Source organism: Esox lucius, chromosome 5 (assembly GCF_011004845.1).
Source record: "Esox lucius isolate fEsoLuc1 chromosome 5, fEsoLuc1.pri, whole genome shotgun sequence".
NCBI lineage: Eukaryota > Metazoa > Chordata > Actinopteri > Esociformes > Esocidae > Esox > Esox lucius.
The window spans coordinates 11,382,006-11,403,835 of NC_047573.1; the positions used below are offsets into that span (position 1 = coordinate 11,382,006).

At 44.1% G+C, this 21,830-nt stretch overlaps 2 protein-coding genes across 3 annotated transcripts in view; one reads left to right on the top strand and one right to left on the bottom strand.

Annotated features, from left to right (window-relative positions):
• Positions 1-19,138, top strand: part of waplb (WAPL cohesin release factor b) — a 39,120-nt gene extending 19,982 nt beyond the window's left edge. For both annotated transcript variants that reach the window (XM_010864932.4, XM_010864922.4), the window contains exons 8-20: positions 276-412; positions 515-626; positions 925-1,158; positions 3,696-3,807; positions 5,257-5,354; positions 5,734-5,810; positions 13,301-13,479; positions 13,706-13,821; positions 14,001-14,165; positions 14,277-14,505; positions 14,601-14,689; positions 15,965-16,060; positions 16,431-19,138. In XM_010864932.4, coding sequence (XP_010863234.2) covers positions 276-412; positions 515-626; positions 925-1,158; positions 3,696-3,807; positions 5,257-5,354; positions 5,734-5,810; positions 13,301-13,479; positions 13,706-13,821; positions 14,001-14,165; positions 14,277-14,505; positions 14,601-14,689; positions 15,965-16,060; positions 16,431-16,496 — 1,710 coding nt within the window. In that variant the 3' untranslated portion in view covers positions 16,497-19,138. The remainder of the gene's footprint in view (positions 1-275; positions 413-514; positions 627-924; positions 1,159-3,695; positions 3,808-5,256; positions 5,355-5,733; positions 5,811-13,300; positions 13,480-13,705; positions 13,822-14,000; positions 14,166-14,276; positions 14,506-14,600; positions 14,690-15,964; positions 16,061-16,430) is intronic.
• On the bottom strand, positions 18,669-20,160 carry atoh1c (atonal bHLH transcription factor 1c). Its single transcript, XM_010864945.3, has one exon. The coding sequence runs from the start codon at positions 20,022-20,024 to the stop codon at positions 19,353-19,355; it is 672 nt and encodes a 223-aa protein (XP_010863247.1). The 5' UTR covers positions 20,025-20,160; the 3' UTR covers positions 18,669-19,352.
• Positions 20,161-21,830: the final 1,670 nt, after the last annotated feature.

Sequence of the window (21,830 nt, forward strand, 5' to 3'; positions counted from 1 at the left end):
TATTAGTTACTAGATCTCGGGGCTGACGAAATGACTGTGATCACGAACCGATGATGTTCTACACCGACCGCTTATCCCCGAGGTTCTATTGAGTGACCTGTGGAGTCTTGAAAGTTGAAATGAAATGCCAGCTAATCTGGGGGGATTGGTTAAGCTGCAATATAGGATAAAGCGAACGGTGGTGCATTTCACCGTTTCAAACCTAAATCGTACCGTTAATGGTTATCCACACAGGCTTCATGAGACAAGCGTTACCAGCATCTCTTTCGTTCCAGCTGTACACAGTAGTCCAGCATGTGAAGCACTTCAACGACGTGGTGGAGTTTGGCGAGAACCAGGAGTTCACCGACGACTTTGAGTACCTGGCGACCGGCCTGAAGAGCGGCCAGCCCCTCAACACACGCTGCCTCAGGTAGGACCGGCTGCCTTCCGGATGTTTCTGACCCCGTTACGACCGGGAGGTTAAAGGCACGGTTTATGCGCTCCAGTAAAACCCAGTCCACTTCTCCCGCAGTATCATCAGCCTGGCCACCAGGTGCGCCATGCCCAGTTTCCGAATGCATCTGCGGGCCCGAGGGAAGGTGGCCCAGGTCTTCAAGACGCTCAGTGACGCCCCACAGCACCCAGTAGGTCAAGGTCCCTGCTTCTCCGCAGGCCGTGGCTGGCATGACTCAGTGTCCGCCACGTCAGTAGCAATTATACCCCAGCATGCCGGGTAGCATTTCACTTGCGTGGTTCTGCGGCCCGCGTGGAAAGTTAGGATATCAAATTCCCTCTTTATCTCTCTGCATTTTTCCCTCTCCCACCTCCCCCACCTCCCTCGCTCTCCTCCTTACCTCCACCTCCCTCCCTCTCCCACCTCCCCCACCTCCCTCTCCTCCTTCCCTCCCCCCTTTTTCCGCCACCACGTCCCGTCGCTCGCAGAACCTGTCCCTGTGCACGGCCAGTCTGATGTACATCCTGAGCCGAGACAGACTCAACATGGACCTGGACCGGGCCAGCCTGGACCTGATGATTCGCCTGCTGGAGCTGGAGGGGGACCACGCGGTGGCCAAGGACAACCAGCTCACGGCCAGGGAGATGAGCAAGGTCAAGGAGAAGATCCGCAAGCTGTGCGACACGGTGCACAACAAGCACTTGGACCTGGAAAACATTACGGTGCGGTTTAGTCTAGCTTGGGGTCATATTCGTTAGGGCTTGAATGTTTCGCAGCGGACCGCGGGAGTGAGTGTCCCTTAGGCTGGTCCCTGTTTCAGTCCATTTTCTCCATGTGTTCTCCGTCTCTAACTCTGCCCTGTCTGTCGTCCTATTTCCCTGGCGTAAAAGTCTGGCAGCGGCAGATGCACTACTAGAGGTTTAAATGTCTCCCTGTGTGGATGAGCAGGTGTTATGTAGACATCATCTTGGGTTTACCTAATTCATCTTCCCACTTTTCCCCCTCTAGTGGTCATTGCCACAATAAGCAGTGTTTTGGATCAGATCAATTAAAACATTGCTTGGAAAAACACTGCCTTGCTTGATTAGGTCTCGGTTGACAGTTACTGAAAGAAACAAGCTTTTGTGAATGCAATGCATATCCACCTGTAGGTGGACATGAGTAGTCTATCTCTGACACACATACACTTCACTGCAGAGCCAATGTATAGGATGTCTTTAAATTTCAAGCTGTTAACCAATGTGGACATTTTAAGTCACGCCCTGCTTCGTTGATGCCTGGCGGTTGTCCTTTTCGTTCACATTCACTCTATGAATAACTTCTCCACTGGTGTTCTGTTTGGTTTTCCATACGTCCACATTGTCCCTGTATAGTATATGACATTTGACCAGGGCCCATATGTTTCTGGTCTACAGTAGTGCACTAGGGAAGGGAAAAGGCTGTCATTTGGGATGAAGCCCTATTTCCCAGGGAGCTGGCCAGTCGCCTCAAGGTGTCCCAAATTGTTTTCATTCTTCAAAGCTGTCCCTTCAGAATAATCACATGGTAGCGTCCACTTTCTATTTCTGGTAGCTTCAAATTGGATAAGATTGGAAATTGGGGGGGGGGCCTCCATGGTCAATTAATCATAACATAAGCCCATGGAATGTTCTATGAGGAAATGCAATGTCATTATCAATTTATCTCAACAGTTTGTTTTAAATACATAAAATGCATGTGAATTATTTCAAAAAATGTTGAAAAGCATCTTTTTTTAATTTTATTTTTTTATGGACTGTTGTTTCAGAACTGGCGTTGTGGTTGTGATTGGAGAGTAATTGTGCCAACCAGTATTCCTGAAAGGAAGTTATTTTCCCACCCTTGTTATTGTCCGTCTCAACACAGTGAATTGATCGTGTTCATTTGTCCGCCAAGATAAAATTCTGAGGGGTTGTAAATACCTGTCTCCCATTGCTTAGTACTTTAGTATGTTCTTTAGGTACTAGGCCATAAGTCAGACACCACTGGGCACATTTTTACTATTATGTCTTGCCGTAGTGATCTGCCATTTACCAGGCAACACTGATTTTCCCCTGCTGTAGTCGACTGAGATTCGTTTGTCATGCATGCTATCTCACACACTGCCAACATTGACTTACTTTGGTGAATAACGTGCTGTCAGAGATTTGCGAACCGGCAAACTTGCAGTTGAATTGAGCTGGTACGATATCAAGCTTATTAGAATTGAGTTTGAGGCAGGATGTCTTTTTGTTTTGTAATTCGGCTGCTTTTATGTGCCAATGCACTTGATATGTGTGTGCTATCGCTTGTCTCGTGAAATCGCTGCATCAACGTTTCTAGAGCGCAGGGAGACATTCACTGACCATGGTAGTTCAGGGTGCTTTGATGAAGGGAGGGACTGTAATACTTTTAAAGAGTCCTATGTTCATTCAGTTATTGATCTTTCCCTATGATATCCATTTGTCACAGTAATGATGTGATAAGTCCAGTAGTCAGTTGTCGACCAATGGCAACGCATATTAAATGGATGGTCACAGGTGGTCAAATCGGTGCTGCCAGAAAATGTGTTGAGGCAGCATAAACATTTTTAAGCATTTTTTCTATCCGGTATATTTAGTATAAGGAAATGTATTGATGCGCCGAAATTTGGTCTGGAATAAGCCTATGATTTATGAATTTGAAGCCAATTTACATTGTGCATGTGGGCAGAAAGCTAAAGGTAGGCACTCAGGTATTTCTTTATAATGCTATTAGCTTAGCCCTTACCTAAACATTGTTAGTCATCAAACCATTTGTTTGTTCTGAACTATAGGGTGTGACCTGTAAATGATCGGGTTCCATCATAGCTTGTTTAGGCTCAGTTGTTTCAGTATCAAAATACTTTATTTTTTTTGAACGGCCGTCAATTACCAAGTACCTATAACAGTCTATAGCCTACAATTCCCACTTAGGTGGAATTCAGTCAATGTCATTATGTTGGAAAAGGCATCTGCCTTTGATATGAGCAGTTGTGTCAGTGGCTGGGATGCCGCCTCCGCGATTAATTACCACTCGTAAAAAATGATTTCAGATAGGCAGAACTGGATTTAGCATTTTGGAACACTGCTCCGATTTACCTAAGGTGTGCGACGTTGTATGAACTGAAAACTGTTAGTCACATGCAATATTACAGTTGTCCATAAAGGGGCAGTGCATCATTGGTGGATGTGACATGTTTACTATTTGATGGTTTACCGTGTGTGTGTGTGTGTTTGTTCAGACGGGCCATTTAGCCATGGAGACCTTGCTATCGCTGACATCCAAGCGGGCAGGGGACTGGTTTAAAGAGGAGCTCCGACTTCTGGGAGGCCTGGACCACATTGTCGATAAAGGTAAGATTCCTATATGGCAAAACCCTGAAATGATCATGATTGAGTGAGCGTAATACCTGCAAGTCTTTAGTTTCCCCATTTCCATGGTATTATCCAGAACAACAGTGTTTGGTTTTTAATTTCCTGGTTGAAATGAATTGTGAAAAAAACAAAATATTTTCCTAATTGGCAATGCTATTCAACCAGACATTTTCTACATGGGATTACTCTTCCTAAAACTACTTAAGAAACATTCAATGGACAAACTCGTATGAAGCACTTTTATACAAATGTAATGTAGCGGGGATATTGTATTTGACAGATCTTTGTTCCTGAGTAGCGTAAATCACTTATCACCCATTTAGGGACAAACTGCACCCATCATTTGAGCAATTTGTAAATGCTGTTAATGCAATGACAGTGTCTGTGGTAGTGAGTATCCTGGCTTACAAAACTACCTCTTACTTCCTTGATACAAAACATAGATACAGAAACATTGTATAAGTTAATATCACTAAGGGAGTTGCTTCATTTACAAAACTCCAAACTATTCCTTTAAGACCGTCATATATTGGCTCCTCTGGTTCTAAATGCTGCATTAAATTCACAATTGTTTTAATGGTAGTTGAAACAACCGAGTACTTAAACAGATTAAAAGCCCACAGAATGAGCAAAAATAAGTTGAATCACAGTGGATAGGAAAAACTTGAGGATCTGGCCGGAATTAAATAACCTAGATGTAGCATACATAGTGAAAAGGAAACTGGCCCTGAGACCTTGAAGAAACGTTATTTTGTCAGAAGATCTTTTCCGATCGTTAGGAACTATATCGGGGAAGATCTTGTCTGTGTCTACCATGGTCTGTTAGGCCTTGCAAAATTAGATTGAAATAAACATTAGGCGTTAATCAGTAACGCCTCACAACACATCAATACAATGAATTGCCTTGCTTGGGCGGAGCGCCAACCAGAAGGTGAATGAGTGGCTGCATCACTTCCTCCACTGTACGACTGCTCTACGTGGAAATAGTGTTCCAATGTTGACCCGCATATCAAGCAGGGGCTCCTAGAGCTCAGAACCGGAACCTGATCCTCGATTGTTGGATTCGGAGAAGGAGCAACTTATTGATTGCTCCACTTTCAACAGTACATGACAGATTGGGGAACAAAACTTTTATAATAACCTGTTCGTAGACTCGCCAAAGGTCTCTTAGTCGCTATCACGAAGAGGGGTTAATAATAGCTCCAGTGACTGCGTTTTGGGGATACAGTGCACTTTTCTCAAAATAAAATGTCATTTTGCAAACTAGAAGAACTGCAAAATGAACTCTCTAAAAAAACTAAATAAAATTCCAGTCGCAAAATGGCACATACCACGCCTTCATTAAATGTATCTATTTTTTTTTTACAGGATGGATTCCTGTCTGTTCTATTGGGTAGTGGGGCTGAACTGACATCTTGTTTCTTGTAGTGAAAGAGTGTGTGGAGAACCTGAGCCATGAAGAAGACAAGGAGAAGCTGGTGGCATCGCTTTGGGGAGCGGAGCGCTGTCTGCGGGTGCTGGAAAGCGTGAGTACTAACACACTACTGTCAGGAGATTTTAATTACATTATCAATTCATAATCACGCTCCGGAGCTTCCACTCAGGGCACTTCCTCCATCTTATTTAATGTGAGTATTGATGGGAAACATTGATCTTCGTAACAGCTGCTCATACCTCCCCAGGCCTGCAGTTGAGCTCCGATTCACCCTGACCCGGCGTTATGTTACATTGTACATTAAGATTGACGCCGTGTTGAAGCTGGATTATAGTGTGCCAACCCTCAGCACTAACACTTGAGCTCATCGATCAACTCCGTCAAAAGGGCTCGTGTGCAATTGTCCCCTTGGTTTAGATGGTAATTACTTCTATTCCTGAAGTATTAACTTAGTCTGTTTTTCCGTGCAGGTAACAGTTCACAACCCAGAAAACCAGGGCTACTTAATTGCCTACAAGGACTCGCAGCTTATCTGCTCTTCAGCAAAGTAAGTGGCCTGTGTGAATGGATGTGAATGCATGCAAACACCCATGCGCATTCAAACATACACACACACACACACACACACACACAGCCTGTCCTCAAAAGTATGGTAATACTGGGGATGTGCTTCTTGCATTTGGATGTAGATCCACGGTCACCAATTCAATAACAGAACAATGTTTCACTATGAAATGATTCAATTTGATTCGAGGAACTAGTTGTGTCTGGGTTCGATGTTAGGGATGTGCATGACAGATATTTCCACTATCGACATCTCCTCAGCTTCGGTCGTGGTATAGTCGACCACACCCGCTTGTGCAAAAAAGAGAGGTAGTAAATGAAAAAGATAATATCAATTGTAATGTGTTATGCAACAAGTTCAATGTTTTATTTAAAAATGTAGTTAACCACCTCAATGTTTTAGTTTAAGCAATTAGGCTAAATATACTTTTACTCGGGAGACCTTCAAATTCAGAAATGCCATTACAGCAGCAAATAACCTAATGCATAGGGCTGTCGTCTAGTCCAGAGCATAGACTGTATATAAAATGGACGACGCCCTTTCGCTCTTTTCCATTGGTGAAAAATGAAGCCGCCAGTGTCCTGATACGGCGCTGACATCTTGGACTTGCGTCTGCGCAGATAGCGATCTTGGGACCAGTTCTGCGCAGTAGTTCTGCGCAGTAGCGAGCAGGAAGTAAAGCTGTAAAGCCGCGAAATCAACGGCCCCTCCCCTGTGCCCCGCCCTCACTCTCCCTCGCAGAATGCGCATACCGTAATCAATCGCAAGTCCAAGTACAGTACAACCTTTGCTTGTTAAACCTAGACGATATGTTATAGCCTAACTTACATCATGTTTAACCTTAATTTAGAATAGGCCTAATACAAAAATAATTGGTAACTTCTAGCTAACGATCACCTGCTAGCTATTAACGAGGCTTGTTGTCTTTTAGCTAACGTTAGCTAGCCCATTACATTTATTTACTAATTAAATAGCTTATAAATTTAACTTACCGAAAAAAATTCAAAGATCGATTGGAAATGCCAGATCGGTTAGCACAATGTACTGCAGAACAACCCATTATGTCCGTGTGAAATTATATCAATTATAGAAATTTTGAGATTAAATGTAAAGCTCCAATCTCCTCATTCCTCCGAAGGAGGATGGTGCTTCAGTGGCTCCTTGGCTCTGATAGCTGTCAATCAAAGCTGTGAATCACGACATCACACCACCGTTTTTAGAGCATTAAATAACTAACTAAAAAACAACTTATTTTAAAAACAAACTCTTGAATTTACATTAGCGTGATACAAACTACAGTAAATGACAGAAACCAGCTTCGGAAAAAAGATAATTGAAGGGTAATTTAATTGTTTAGTTGGTCTCGCGTCCCATTGAATAACATGGGGAGGGCGGGGTTTATGACCTATACTGGGACCACTCACCAGGGGGCGATCGAGACGTTTTGGCTTCACTTTTCAGGGCTTGTGCGGCACGCTTGGTCCAGAGGTTCCCAACCAGGGGTACTAGGACCCCTGGTGGTACTTGGCCTCTCCACAGGGGGTACGTAAAAACACACACGACACTATAGGCTTACTAGTGACATTAACATGAGGGGTACTCCAAGCAGAGCAAAATCCTGTCAGTGGTACAGGAACTGAAAAGGGTTGGGAAGCACTGATCTAATCGTTAGTATTAGTGATTTATTACACATTTTTGTTTCAAGCCTTTCCATTCATTGCAAATAAACTATAAACGTTGTCAAAAACGCATGCTGTCTGCCATGAATTAGCGCACAGATATGTATGAATTGCTTTATGTTAGCTAATGTCTTTGTGTCAATGTTTTCTGGCCATAACTACAAAATACTAAATGTATTAGACCATTTAGCCAGCTATTTTTTTTATATACCGTCCCTTTAAACCATACTTTCCGAACGAAACAACACTTAACTATGTTAGTCTATATATTAAGTTACAGTTTGTATTAAATCAAACAAACCTACCGATGCATTCAAGTTCCAGTAAATTTAAAATATCCGTGGAAGGAAGCTAATAGGAATCAATTATATAAAATGAATGAGCAAAAACCAAACAATATCTGGCTAGCGCATCCATAGATGCAAGATCTTAACAAAAATGTAAAGAATCATTAGTCAATATTATTATGATAATTTATACTAGTTTTGAAAAATGTGCATGTCCATGTGCACTGGGTGACAAGTAGGTTTACGTAGTCCGTTGACTATCAGACCCACAGCCGAGAAAACCCTTTCAGCCAGTACAGATGTTGCCGGGATGCACAGGTATGCTTTCGCTAGCTGTGATAATTTCCTATACTTGGTCGTTAGCTAGATTTGTTTAGTCTACAAGAAATAACCCATCATTACTGGTGCCACGGTAGTACAGATTTTTTTAAATAACTTGGACAATTCGACTATTTGTTCTCACCCCTTGTTTGATGCAATATGATTCACACATTTCTTTCATACACACTTTCATTCTGTATTCTGCCTCTCCCACACTCTTTGCTGCCGTCTTAGTTTCTGTCTTGTCTAAATGGATTTATTAGTACAATATGAATTAATTTAAAACTTCTTAATAACTGGCAATGCCTTTTTTCACTTGTACTGCATGAATGTACACAAGATCTAGAATGTCATAGTCACAAATTGCTATTGACTCAACGACAATAAAATTAATAGTATGATTTGCTGAGTAAAGTCTCCTGTGTGAATGATATGTTTGTGGTGTTGGGGCAGGTGAGCTGAGCCATATGTCATACTAGACATCTACGAGTGTTTAAACAAAGCGGCAATATGACCAGTTATTATAGTTTAAACTTAACATACAGTATCTCACAAAAGTGAGTACACCCCTCACATTTTTGCTAATATTTTATATATTTTCTTGTGACAACACTGAAGAAATGACACTTTGCTACAATGTAAAGTAGTGAGTGTACAGCTTGTATAACAGTGTAAATTTGCTGTCCCCTCAATAACTCAACACACAGCCATTAATGTCTAAACCGATGTCCAAATTGGGCCCAAAGTGTCAATATTTTGTGTGTCCCTCATTATTTTTCCAGCACTGCCTTAACCCTCTTTGGCATGGAGTTGACCAGAGCTTCACCGGTTGCCACTGGAGTCCTCTTCCACTCCTCCATGACGACATCACAGAGTTGGTGGATGTTAGAGACCTTGCACTCTTCCACCTTCCGTTTGAGATGCCCCACAGATGCTCAATAGGGTTTAGGTCTGGAGACTTGCTTGGCCAGTCCATCACCTTTACCCTCAGCTTATTTAGCAAGGCAGTGGTCATCTTGGAGGTGTGTTTGGGATCGTTATCATGTTGGAATACTGCCCTGTGGCCCAGTCTCTGTAGGGAGGGGATCATGCTCTGCTTCAGAATGTCACAGTACCTGTTGGCATTCATGGTTCCCTCAATGAACTGTATCTCCCCAGTGCCGGCAGCCCCAGACCATGACGCTTCCACCACCATGCTTGACTGTAGGCAAGACACACTTGTCTTTTTACTCATCACCTGGTTGCCGCCACACATGCTTGACACCATCTGAACCAAATACGTTTATCTTGGTCTCATCAGATCACAGGACATGGTTCCAGTAATCCATGTCCTTAGCCTGCTCTCTTGTGCATCATCTTTATAAGAGGCTTCCTTCTGGGACGACAGCCAAGCAGACCAATTTGATGTAGTGTGCAGCGTATGGTCAGAGCACTGACAGGCTCCCCCCCCACCCCTTCAACACCTGCAGCAATGCTGGCAGCACTCATACGTCTATTTCCCAAAGACAACCTCTGGATATGACGCTGAGCACGTGCACTCAACTTATTTGGTCGACCATGGCGAGGCCTGTTCTGAGTGGAACCTGTCCTGTTAAACCGTTGTATGGTCTTGGCCACCGTGCTGCAGCTCAGTTTCATGGACTTGGCAATCTTCTGATAGCCTAGGCCATCTGTATGTAGAGCAACAATAATTTTTTTCAGATCCTCAGAGTTCTTTGCCATGAGGTGACATGGTGAACTTCCAGTGACCAGTATGAGGGAGTGTGAGAGCGATGACACCAAATTTAACACACCTGCTCCACATTCACACCTGAGACCTTGTAACACTAACGAGTCACATGCCACGGAGGATGGAAAATGGCTAATTGGGCCCAATTTGGAGATTTTCACTTAGGGGTGTACTCACTTCTGTTGCCTGCGGTTTAGACATTAATGGCTGTGTTCAGGTATTTTGAGGGCAGATTTACGCTGTTATACAAGCGGTACACTCGCTACTACTGTGTTGTCACATGAAAAGATGAAATATTTGCAAAAATGTGAGGGGTGTACTCACTTGTGAGATACTGTATTTGTGTGGCGAATGGTTTGAGCTCTTCATAGCTAGGAGTCACAAGCCCCTGAATTAATTGGTTCTTGATCCCCTTGATATATCTGTGTTTAAATAATGTTCTACTGATATGAGAATTGGCCGGTAGAAAATATACCATTAATCACAAGACAAATTTGTGATTTGGCAGTGTTTGCCGGCCACAGTAATTAAAGAAATATAGCCTACTAATAGGCCCTGTATTTCTGGGAATATTGTAATGGCATTAAATTTGGCCTATCTAAAAAAAATATGTAGGCAGCCTATGCTACTTTAATCCAAGATGCAATTTATCAATAAGTCAGTGAGGTTTATTGATCAGTTATGTTGCATACTCTGTCTGTGTGTAAGAAATCCCCCTGGTAGTTTGTTCTACAGATATAATTCATATGCACAAGTACAATGTTGCTGCAGTTTCACAGGATTCCCCAAAGCAAGGCAGGAGAAGAGTTTTTGGCGTAGTGGTTAAAGACCTAAGTTCGAATCTATTGAGAGCAACAACATTTATTAATTATTTCTGATAGATTCCACGATTCTCTCATCTTTTCACTTGATGAAAAAGTTAGTTATCTCCTTTATTGATAGTTATTGTATAAATGTCATTAACGAATTTAAGAAAAAAAGTATGTTTTGCCGTGAAAGATGTATTTATTTATTATTTTGCCATGAAATGCAATAGCTTTGACAGACTTGCTAGCAATTGCTCAATTCTTATGACTATTCCAGAAAGTTAGTAGATACGGTAAAGCTTATTACTGGCTAATACGTTGTTAAAATGGCCAGTGGCAAACGCAATACATAGCTGTGATTTGTGGTGGAGGTAAACTTAGTAAGAAACATTTGTCAGTTTAACTGTATCAATGTCATTCACGAATGACCAATTAACTATTAAAATGGCCAGTTGCAAAAGAGGATTATGATAGAAATGAGGCTATACTGACACCTGGCAAATGTACAGCTCTTTGTCTTAGTGGTTAACGACACAGCCTTTCACGTGGGCGACCCGGCTTCGGGTCATCTCGAAGTGGAAACGTTTTCTTTTGCGGGCCGGCTGAACTAGTCTTCCCTGGTTTATTGTTAAAAAAAGCCCATATTAAACCTGAAACGTACAGTAGGATATAGGGTGTCTTGCTTCCTTCAGCTGTCTGAACACATCCAAAGATAAATTTTATAGGTAGGTCCGTTCTTGCCGCGTTCTCTTTTGCTGGTTTAAAACAAACGTTTTGCAACTCGAGATTGTGAAGTGGCGCATTCTGTCTGCTGCTGTAAATGTACCAATCGCTGTTGTTTTATTAATTGCAATAATTTCTATTGTTTTTGGGTTGTCTGGGCAGCTCTAATGGCCGTACTTAGTGTAATGGTGCCATTAGAGGTAGGCTACATCCAGATCGATTTTGGGGGCCCAGGGATTGATGCACTTGGGTCTCAAAAATTTGAAGTGAGGGCAGATGAGTATTGGCAAGTAGTTACATCCCTGAGTAATATACCCACATTGTGTTGCACGTGATATCTCCAGACTGTGTAATGTATTTTCAGCCTGTATTGCCAGACAACATCTTAAGCTGGATTACTAGCAGTTCTGGCCTAACGCATCAGTTGATTTAACCTCACCTCCTTTCTCAACACCTGCCTGCTTCAGCGGCCACTGACTCCTATGCCTGCGTTCCGAATGGCCCCTTGTTCACTACAGAGTGCACTGTTGGGGACCAGCGGAGCCGCGCGCTGTGAAGGGAATACCACGCGGACTTTGTTCAAACGGACACGCGCCGGTCTTGTTTGGCTACAGGCGAAGATGCCAGGTTGTGCTGCGAGGACGGTCCCGGCACTGGCGTCTCCGTGCTGTGTGTTTGTGTTTCCTTCTCCACGTGGTGACACGGTGTCGGCGTCACCTCCTGTCCTGCTAGCCTGGCCCTCTGTAACACCCACTCCATTATGTCTGTGTGTCCGTCTGCCCTCCCGTCTTCCTTCCAGTTTCCCTGCTCTTTCCCCTTCTGCTTTCATATGGGTCAGCCCCCTCCCGGCAACTTCCAGTCCCCTCCTGTCCCTGTGCCCCCCCCCACGTCCCGCCACAGCCGCTTATCTGTTGAAACTCTTCCGTCTTTAACCTAATTAGCGCCGTACCAGGCAGGGGTGTGTTGACTGTGGCCTTGGGCCTGGACGCCCTGCTCCGGTTCCTAACCCCGGGCTCACCCTTGGTGAACTGCCCTCGCACGCCCCCCACCCCCCCAGCCAACGGGTCTCTCCGATTGGGTCGACAAAGACCCGCTCTTACATGTCACACAGCGGCTCACTGTCCGCATTCGACCAGGGCCCGCTAATTCAATTAGGGCGAAGGGAATCGGAGTGATGGAGCCACACAGCAGCACACTGCATCTCCGAGGCCCTCATTAACAGCCCCCCCCCCCCTAATGAATGAGCCGAGCCTCTGCTCTCTGCCTTAATAATGGATGACCCGCCATTATCTCTAATCTCATTATTTCAATATTTAGCATGAAGCTGTGTTGCTACTGGTGAGACATGCACTGCTGTTTGTTATGCTTAAATTAACCCTCTGTTCGGTTCCCCTGCTGTGAGCAGCTTTTTAAAATATTTTGCGGTGGATGCTGACCGTCAGATGTTATTGGGTAAATGCCCGTCAAGAGAATCACTGGAGACGCTTGTTATTACTTTCTTATCTTTCAGCAGCTTTTCCCAAGTTTTTTTAACATTGTCGGAATAATAAAGAACACTCACACAATTTAATAGGAAGAATATCTGCCCTTTGGCCTTTGTAAGGCATTTTGGCTAGGTGCACTCTGTTGTGGTCATGTTTAAATCACTAAGTCCCTCCAGAACTAGCTTCTATTGGCTTTTAGTACAGTATTTGTCAATCAAACAATCCTTCTAATGACGTATTAAGACTCCTCACCCGGCACGACAGTCAAAACAGAAAACCAATGCAGAAACATGAGAATCCTTGAGCTTGATTAGATATGAGGGACCACTAGTGGAAATGTGCTGTGTACTGAACTCTCCCTCCGTCTCTGTACTGATGTTAGCTTGGTCCCGGATGACCTGACCGGTAACCTGTTGCTAAGCCGTCTGTGCTGTCGTTGTCAGGGCCCTGTGGCACTGTGAGGAGATGATCCAGCGCTACAGCCAGGAGACGGGCATGAGCAGCTCCCTGTGCTCGGGTGGCCCGGCTCTGCCCTACGCCAGCCACAGCAACGTGGGCAAGGCCGTGGAGGACTGCATGAGGGCTGTGATCGGTGTGCTGCTCAACCTCACCCACGACAACGGTGAGTCACGTGGACACGTTTCCTCCACGGGCAAAGGCTCTCTCACACGGCTCTCTCAAGGCCGAGGGGCCGATGCCACTCTACTTGTGGTAAATGATGTGTTCACATACTTGGCACTATATTAGGCACCGGGCAGCAATCACTGCTCGTTCATGAAGTACTTTGATGCTCTGTGATGAGTCCTTAAAGATGTCCTTTGGTCACTGTCCTATCCGTGTGTCTGCAGAGTGGGGAAGCACCAAGACCGGCGAGCAGGAGGACATGATCATGACGGCGCTGAACTGCGTTCTCCGGGTCCCACAGTTCCTGCCTCAGGAGAGGCGCTTCGACATCCGGGTTCTTGTGAGCATCCTGGTTTTCACCCATGCTTGGATGTTTAGAAAGGACATTCTTGGAGTAGATGATCTAGGATCAGGGCTTGGCTGTCCACCTTGGTTGTATTTACTGTGGTCTGAAAGGCCCGGGGCACTGCTGAGTGGTATGTGTACAGGGGAATATGGTTCAATAACTCCTTCCCACAGGGTCTGGGTCTGCTCATCAACCTGGTGGAGTACAGCGCCCGGAACCGCCACTGCCTGGTGGAGATGGAGATGGACGGAGGCGCCCCCTTCACCACCGTCCTGGTGGCTGACGAAGAGGAGCTGAAGACGGACGGGTCTCTCAGTGCCATCGCTGCACTGGTGCAGGTGGGTCAGAGGGTTTTAATGATACAGCAGTCTCACCATGCGTGGACGCTGGAATCGTGGGCCCGGTGATGAACTGGCCGAGCCTTTCTGACCCGCGGCGTGTCCCTGCAGCTCTTCCTCCAGAGGGAGCAGGCGGCCATAGCGGCGGAGGCGGAGACGGATGACTTCATCAACGACGTGCCCAAGCCCAAGCTCGACCAGAGTGGCGAGTGGCAGGAGTCGGGCGGAGAGATCCAGTGGGTGGCCTCTGAGAACAACAACACCACCCCCGCCAACACGCTCAGCGAGAAGGAGAAGGCCAAGAAGGAGGAGGAGGGCGAGGAGTTGGACCTTACTAAAGGTAGACAACTGTCAGAAGAGCCTAGGTACGGTGTCCCTGAATGTTTTATTTCCTTTAATAACGGCGAGTCACACTTCCTGTCCCCTCCCCCTCAGCCCTTCAGCATGCTGGGAAACACATGGAGGACAGCATCGTGGCCTCCTACACTGCACTGCTACTGGGCTGCCTCTGCCAGGGAAGTCCGGTAAGACAACACTTCTGACCCTCACGTGACCACCACTGCTGCTCTGGATAATCCAGTCAAACCTGGTGGCTCCTTTGTCCGCGTGAAGCCGTCCAGCGGTCAACCGATGGAGCCGCGTAGATCTGTGTTAACTAGACATGCGTGGTTCGGGCTACATGGTACATTTTGGGCATTAAGCCGAAGATCTAGGTAAGAGTAATGAATCCCATTGTATGCGAGTGTACTCATCTGGTGCTGAGGTGGCCCTTTACACTGTCTCAAAATATTCAAGTCTTTTTCAATGTTCCGGCTCGCCCTTCTGCCATCACCATCAAGACAAATTGACTTGTCTGTGATGCCTCGTGCCAACATTGGTAGGAAACACCTGACATCTGTGTGTCATTTTAAATCCTCTCCCAGGGACTGTCAAATGTTTTTCTTCAAAATTGCCGTCTTAAAAGTTTCATGGCCAACTGTCGAGAGGAAAATAAAAGCGTTGATGTTATTCTTGCTCTAATGGCCCCTGTTTTTTTTTTTCTTCTCTTTTCCCCCTCTTTTGATGATGTTATAAGCGATCCACTGATGCCTTGAGAGCCTAGTGCGTCTCTAGTAAATGGACTCCCATCTCCAAATGGGCCGTTAGGCTGTGATTGATGTGCCTTGGTCATTATCTCCCTCTGCTAAACCTGGGCCGTGCCAGACTGAAGCTGGAATCTGGGCTGGCTTGTTTTACCTTGGAAGGTCACACCTTACACTTGAGACTTTTGTCTTTGAACTAAATTGCTGTGTCCCGTCTGGTCTAGTAGTTTAAGTGGCTGCCTCTTGAACATGCTGTGTACCGCTGCCTCTTGAACATGCTGTGTACCGCTGCCTCTTGAACATGCTGTGTACCGCTGCCTCTTGAACATGCTGTGTACCGCTGCCTCTTGAACATGCTGTGTACCGCTGCCTCTTGAACATGCTGTGTACCGCTGCCTCTAGAACAGAGTTTAGCTTCAGCTTGAGGCATTGGCAGAGTCACTGGTTTCTGTACGTATAAAGCCGCGACCCAACCACTCTTGACACCTCTGACCACAGTACAACCACCAGCATTTTCCTAGAATTGGTTGTGTTGGACTGTTAGTCCGCACCCAAAAGTCACTGTCACGGTTCCTGTTAACATGTGATATGAGAAGAATGTGTTTATTTCATTAGAATTATTACCTGACTTCTACATTTGTGGGTGATTTTCTTTGTGATTTAACATGCAGGGGGAAATAATAGTATGAGGTGCTGATTCGTGGCCTTCTTTTTCAGATGAATGTGACTACTGTGAGAGAGAACCTGCCCAAAGGAGATTTCTCTATAATGACAGAAATGCTCAAGAAGTTCCTTAATTTCATGAATCTTACGGTAAGTTCTTAGATATTATAAATGGCTACTACGATGGTGTGTTTAATGTCTTTATTGTGGCCTCTTGTTTGTGTCCTTGAGCTTTTGCAGGCTAATGAGTAATATCCCAGTGTGTGTCTGTGTGTGTGTGTCTGTGTGTCTGTGTGTGTGTGTCTGTGTGTGTGTGTCTGTGTGTGTCTGTCTGTGTGTGTCTGTCTGTGTGTGTCTGTCTGTGTGTGTCTGTCTGTGTGTGTCTGTCTGTGTGTGTCTGTCTGTGTGTGTCTGTCTGTCTGTGTGTGTCTGTCTGTGTGTGTCTGTGTGTGTCTGTCTGTCTGTGTGTGTCTGTGTGTGTGGTAACTGACCTATGAACATTCTCTGTTTCCCTCCTCAGTGTGATGTGGGCACCGCGGGGCAGAAGTCCATCTCGCGGGTCATTGACTATCTGGAGCACTGTTAGAGACGCCTGGCTCAGTAGTGAGGGACCACACTGGTCACTGACCGCCTGGCTCACATAGTGACCAGGACAGTTTTCTGGACCCTGGCCCAGAATCCACACCCAGCTAATAACGACCACTCATCTTCATCGTCATCACCTCGTTCACCATACAAACTGTGACGGTCCCCGCTAGACATGAGACCTGAAGCACTGTTTCAGCATTCCACATCTCCCAATATGACGCCTGCTTGGAATTACCACTGAACTCAGTGCTTATGGAAGAAAATGATCCATCTTATATTTTCCACTTTCTGGGTTCTATATTGTTCCAAACTGTTTTTCTGTACCCTCACAAAAATGTAATTTATGATTTACTTGGATTGATATTTATTCAATATGGATTTTTTTTTGTTTGTGCAGACCAGTTTTCTTATTTTGCTGAAAAATCACAAATCAATATTTCCCCCTCTTTGCTCCATCCGTCTCCCTTGACATGTCTCTTTAAGTTGAAGGGGCAGACTTTGACATGACATCCTCCATTTTATTGGGTTTGGTTTTCTGCCTGCTGTAAAAGATTGGCTGCCTCCCTCCTCTGTTAACTTCTGATTGTCATCAAAGTGCCTGAACTCCCCTCGTTCCCCTGTGAATACATAGACGGCACTGGGCTGTGACCCACACAACTGGAATAAGAATGCAAGGCAAAAACTTGAGCTCTCGGCCCGCTTTGAAATGCTGAAAGCCCCTCATAGCTCCGCTGCACGGACGCCATTTTATTGCTTTCACAGCTCTGTTTGTGTTTCTTACCTCTATAATTGAGCGGAGGGTGTCGAAGGTTTAGAAATGAAGAAATTGATTTTTGTTTTTGTTTCAAAGCGCAAAAGATGTGAGGATGAGACGGAATTGTAAGTTTGGTGAGTCCCTCGCCTTGGTCTTAGGCCAGGTCAATACTTTCAGAGTTTATAGCTCAAAAATGTATGTCGTTTTACTCACGTGGGAGAACTGCACAATTTAGAGGCCATACTTACCTCTATAATAATTGGTTATGGTCAATAAGAAATTGGTATTTGTGACATTCATTTGTACGGGGGAGATTCAGGTGGTGTAAATCAGGGGTTCTCAACTCCAAGCCTGGGGACCCAGACTACTGCTTGTTTTCTATTCTGCCTGATGGTTCATTGCATTCACCTGGTGTTACAAGTCTAAATTAGTCAATATTTCAATAAGAGGGCTAGAATGAAAACCAGCAGTACTTTGGGTCCCAAGGCCTGGAGTTGAGAACCACTGGTTTAAATGACCCCCATACTTTTCCCCAGTTGTTGAAAGCTATGGAACACCTCACACACTGTTGGTTTTCTGTCTCTGAATAAATACAAACCAGTCTAACAATAAGTTATCCCTCCCTTTGCAATACATCAATTGCTTTATTCAAGTGATCATTTGAGATTTTGCCAATGTGGATTGTAATTTACTTTCCCAGAGTCAGATGAACTTGTGAATACCCTTTTATTGTGCAGTTTGAAGGAAGTTGCTATTTAGTGCAATTGCTAATTAGCCTTGGAGAAATGAATGGACGTATATGGTATCTTCTAGCATGCTAGGCGATACCATAGACTTCCAGTTATCGTATTAATGCTAGTTCGCATTGGCTACAAAACTACCTCTTAACTTCCTTCATCCTGGACACAGGAACATAAACTTCCAATAATTAATCTTACTGGGGATTGGATAAAAGGCCTCAATACCAACACCCTGAGGTGTGAATTTCAACAGAAAAGAAATAAACTGGACTGAAAGACTACTTTATTTGTAGCATTTCATACTTTTTAAATGAAGCACTTGGGAAATTTGTTCATTAACTGAACTGTTGTGTGGCTGTTGCTATGTCCACGTTCTGAATTTCATAATGTGATGTCATTGGCCATAAAATAACCGGTTTCATAGCCAGTGTTCTTGGTTTGGTGAAATTCAGGCCTGATTTGGGGACACTTGTGAACGCTGTATGAATGTCAGCTGATGAAGTGGTCCTGTGCAGTTTCTGATATTTCTCGTTTAATTTTCAAATTCTTCTGATACTAAGATGTTGGTGGGTGGTGTGGAGGGGGGTCTATAGGATTGTGGACATATGACATTTTCCCATTTCATAAATGCTTAATTTCTTGTTAGGTGTATATTTCTAGCTTGTGCCATTTGTTGTTTCTCTGCTGTGCTAAGACACACCTAAAACAATGCAGATATTTAAACGTAATCCACCAACATACACACCCTCATCAATACATTTTAAGCTGTTAAGCCTCCTGTGTTTCATCTGATGTTTCTATAGTCATCAACCACACAATAGCTGTGGCTTGCTACTATTTTGTTGATCTTAATTTCAAAATAATGTTCTGAAGTTTACAAGAGCTTTATTCACATCTGGAAATGAACGGAACAATGTAAATACTTCTGTAAATATTGCTTATTGAAAATTAGAAATGGTAGACTACTTTTCTGAATCCAATCCTATTTTTATTTTATACAGCATTTCTCCGTTGTGTTATTTGAAAGTCAGATTCAAAAGGTATACAAAGCCAAATGCAGGAACATGATCTTTGTACCAATTTTCAGAATAATGTTTGGTTACCTGTATATAATTTTAACTCGAATAAAAGTTGCTACTTTCAGTACTTCTGTGTCGGACGTTTGTGAAATGAAATGCGTTGTAATGTTTCTGAATTATCTATTTCCCTTTTCCACAGCGAGAACTACTGTAAGACGAGCAAAATAACCCAATGCTTTTAGACATCCATATTCTTAAATATGTTTTACTTGAGCCATGGTTATCGACATAAGGTTTCAGCCCAAATCAACATGCTTTGTTTAAATTTTTTAAAAAAAGTCTTATTTTGTACCATTAGCTCTCCCCCACAAGTTCATCAAGCCTCTCAGCTCAGTCTTCTGGTCTTCGCAAGGCGCGCGCATCACGTTTCCATTGTCTCTACGTATCGTGTCGTATTTACCTGGCCCAGGTAGCTCAGCCGTTGATTCATCTGCTCTAGAGTTTGTTGGCGGGCACATTGAGGCCATGTGCCCTTCCTCCGTGCTCTCACATCCATCGTTGCTGAATCCCGAGCTGCAGGGCCTGTCCTGCAACAATTCGCTGAGCGTGGATATGTATATCTGTGCCATCTGAAGCGTCTCGGACTTGGACAACTTCTTGTCGCTTTCTAGGTTGGGAATGACGCTCCTGAGGCGGTCGAAGGCAACATTCAGCCCCAGCATCCTCCTCCTCTCTCGGGCATTTGCCGCCAGACGCCGCCGCCTTTGCGCCCTGTCGATGGTGCTCCGGTCCTGCTCGATGTATCTGAGCCCTGGCAATCTGAACTCCACAATAGCGCATGGCGGGTCAGACTCTCCTCTGCTTTCTGTCCTCTCCTCTATCCAGCTGGTATGCACAAGCGCTCCATGCGAAAGGTCTAAACGATGCGCTGGCACTTTTAAATCAGTTTGTTCAGCACTAGTGTCTGTGTCTCTGGATATGTATGGCGTAAATAGACTTTTGCGGCGTGGCATTTTCAAAGTATGATGTAGATTCTGCAGGGAAGACGTGTAAAATAAACTTCTAGACCTCTGCCTTCAAAAACTTTCGGTTGTGAGGAGAGAATTTATTGAAAAACGCCAGATCTGCGGATTCTATGGGCGTGGCGAGGGTCGTGTGCGCGTAATGAATAGAGCTGGATCTCTTTGATAATGTCAGCAGGAAGTCTATTAACCAAGTTCATCAAAAGTGGATTAGGTCCACGTGAGTGATCGCTGGGTGTATGAGGCTTGGCATGGCTCTAGGAATGATCAGGGGACATTTCGATCTCTTTGCCTATTAATTATTTTATTAAGATTTGTAAAGCTTTTCTTATCCTAATGTAAAAAAAAAAGATGTTGGACATGCATTTAAGGGTTAATTATAGGGACTTTAATAATATGCCTCATGAGAAATATTAGAAATAGGCCAAAGTCAATATTTGCATTATCTTTAGTAGTAAACATTGAAGTCAACGGCCTGACACTTACAAATTAAATAGAAGGAAAAACGTTGGCACTGTAATTCTTTAATAATGTATCTAAAAAGTTATTAACGGTATGCCTAATTCAATGGCACATCCACATTTAATCTGATTTAGCAATGTCCACTAAAGCAATGGGCAGTTTTCTTCTGAGTATTTTGAAATTATGTAACCCACCCTTTCTTTTCACCAGAGCTACTGAAATATGGCCAAGGAGACCACTGGCTTACCTTCTCTTTTACCAATCAGCAACTAATTCAAACCTGAGACAAAAGAAGGTGAATAGGCCTCAATATTTCGTCCCTCCAGTTGCGAAGTTGAATGGCTCGCCTCTATCTTTTTACACTCTGTATCTTTTTAATTCTTTAAATAAATTAATACTATCCCTAGACGCTTGCGAGTTGTCAAGTGATCTCGGAGTTGGATAGTTATAGATCTCGAACAACACGTGAAGTTCGGTATGGACCTAGGAGGTCCTGACAGTAGTTGGCACACTCCACATATTAAACCTAATGAAGCATCTCATTGAACTGAGGACGCGGGCCTGCGATCAAACCAAGCCGGATGGTTAGATTAGAGCCCCCCCATAGCGAGGGTAAATTGGGGTGCATGCATGCCTGTCAGAGCAAGACAAGAAGAAATGAGACGAAATTTAATTGACAGGATTAGAGGTGGAGGGTGAAGCGGGCAAAACTTTTTCTTTTCAATGTTTGCCATCACCAACAAAGGGCGCAAACCGGACGCACGAGCCAAGGCCGCACACTTGTCAGAAGTCATTACATTCTACGAAGAAAGGTAGCATAATGAAAAAGCTTAGGCCGATAGACACACAATTCATTTGTGGGAATAAGAAGGCCTAACAACGGATCAACTCAGATAAATAACTGGTTATTGGTATATTCATCACAGATTAGGAAAATAGTGTCCCAGGTGTAAATAAACCCCTGATAAGAGGGTTTCAATTTTAAAAAAGTAGCGGAACTGGCTTCTAGGTCCAGAGTTGAGTTTCAGGGGTATAGGTTTTTTTTCCCCTTTCTGTCATGGTAGCTACTTATTAATTGTAAGATCTGAACCTACTATTTTTGTACTATATTAGGCACATTACAGTAATATTCCTGTGTTTAGAGTAAATCATTTACACATATTAATGGAGAAGGATCGAAATGAGAAATGTTTTTGTGCCTACGTCAATGATAGCATTTAATTAGAACACGTTCTAATTAACGTCTGGAAAAACAGATAAAACATGTTTTTCTGAGTGTTATTCAGCTTCAAAGGCACACATGGTTCGTAATTGCTGAGAGGATGTTACTATTAA

What these genes read in the sequence shown, in the direction of transcription:
- atoh1c (XM_010864945.3), bottom strand. Translation starts at nt 20,024, where the DNA reads ATGCCACGCCGCAAAAGTCTATTTACGCCATACATATCCAGAGACACA.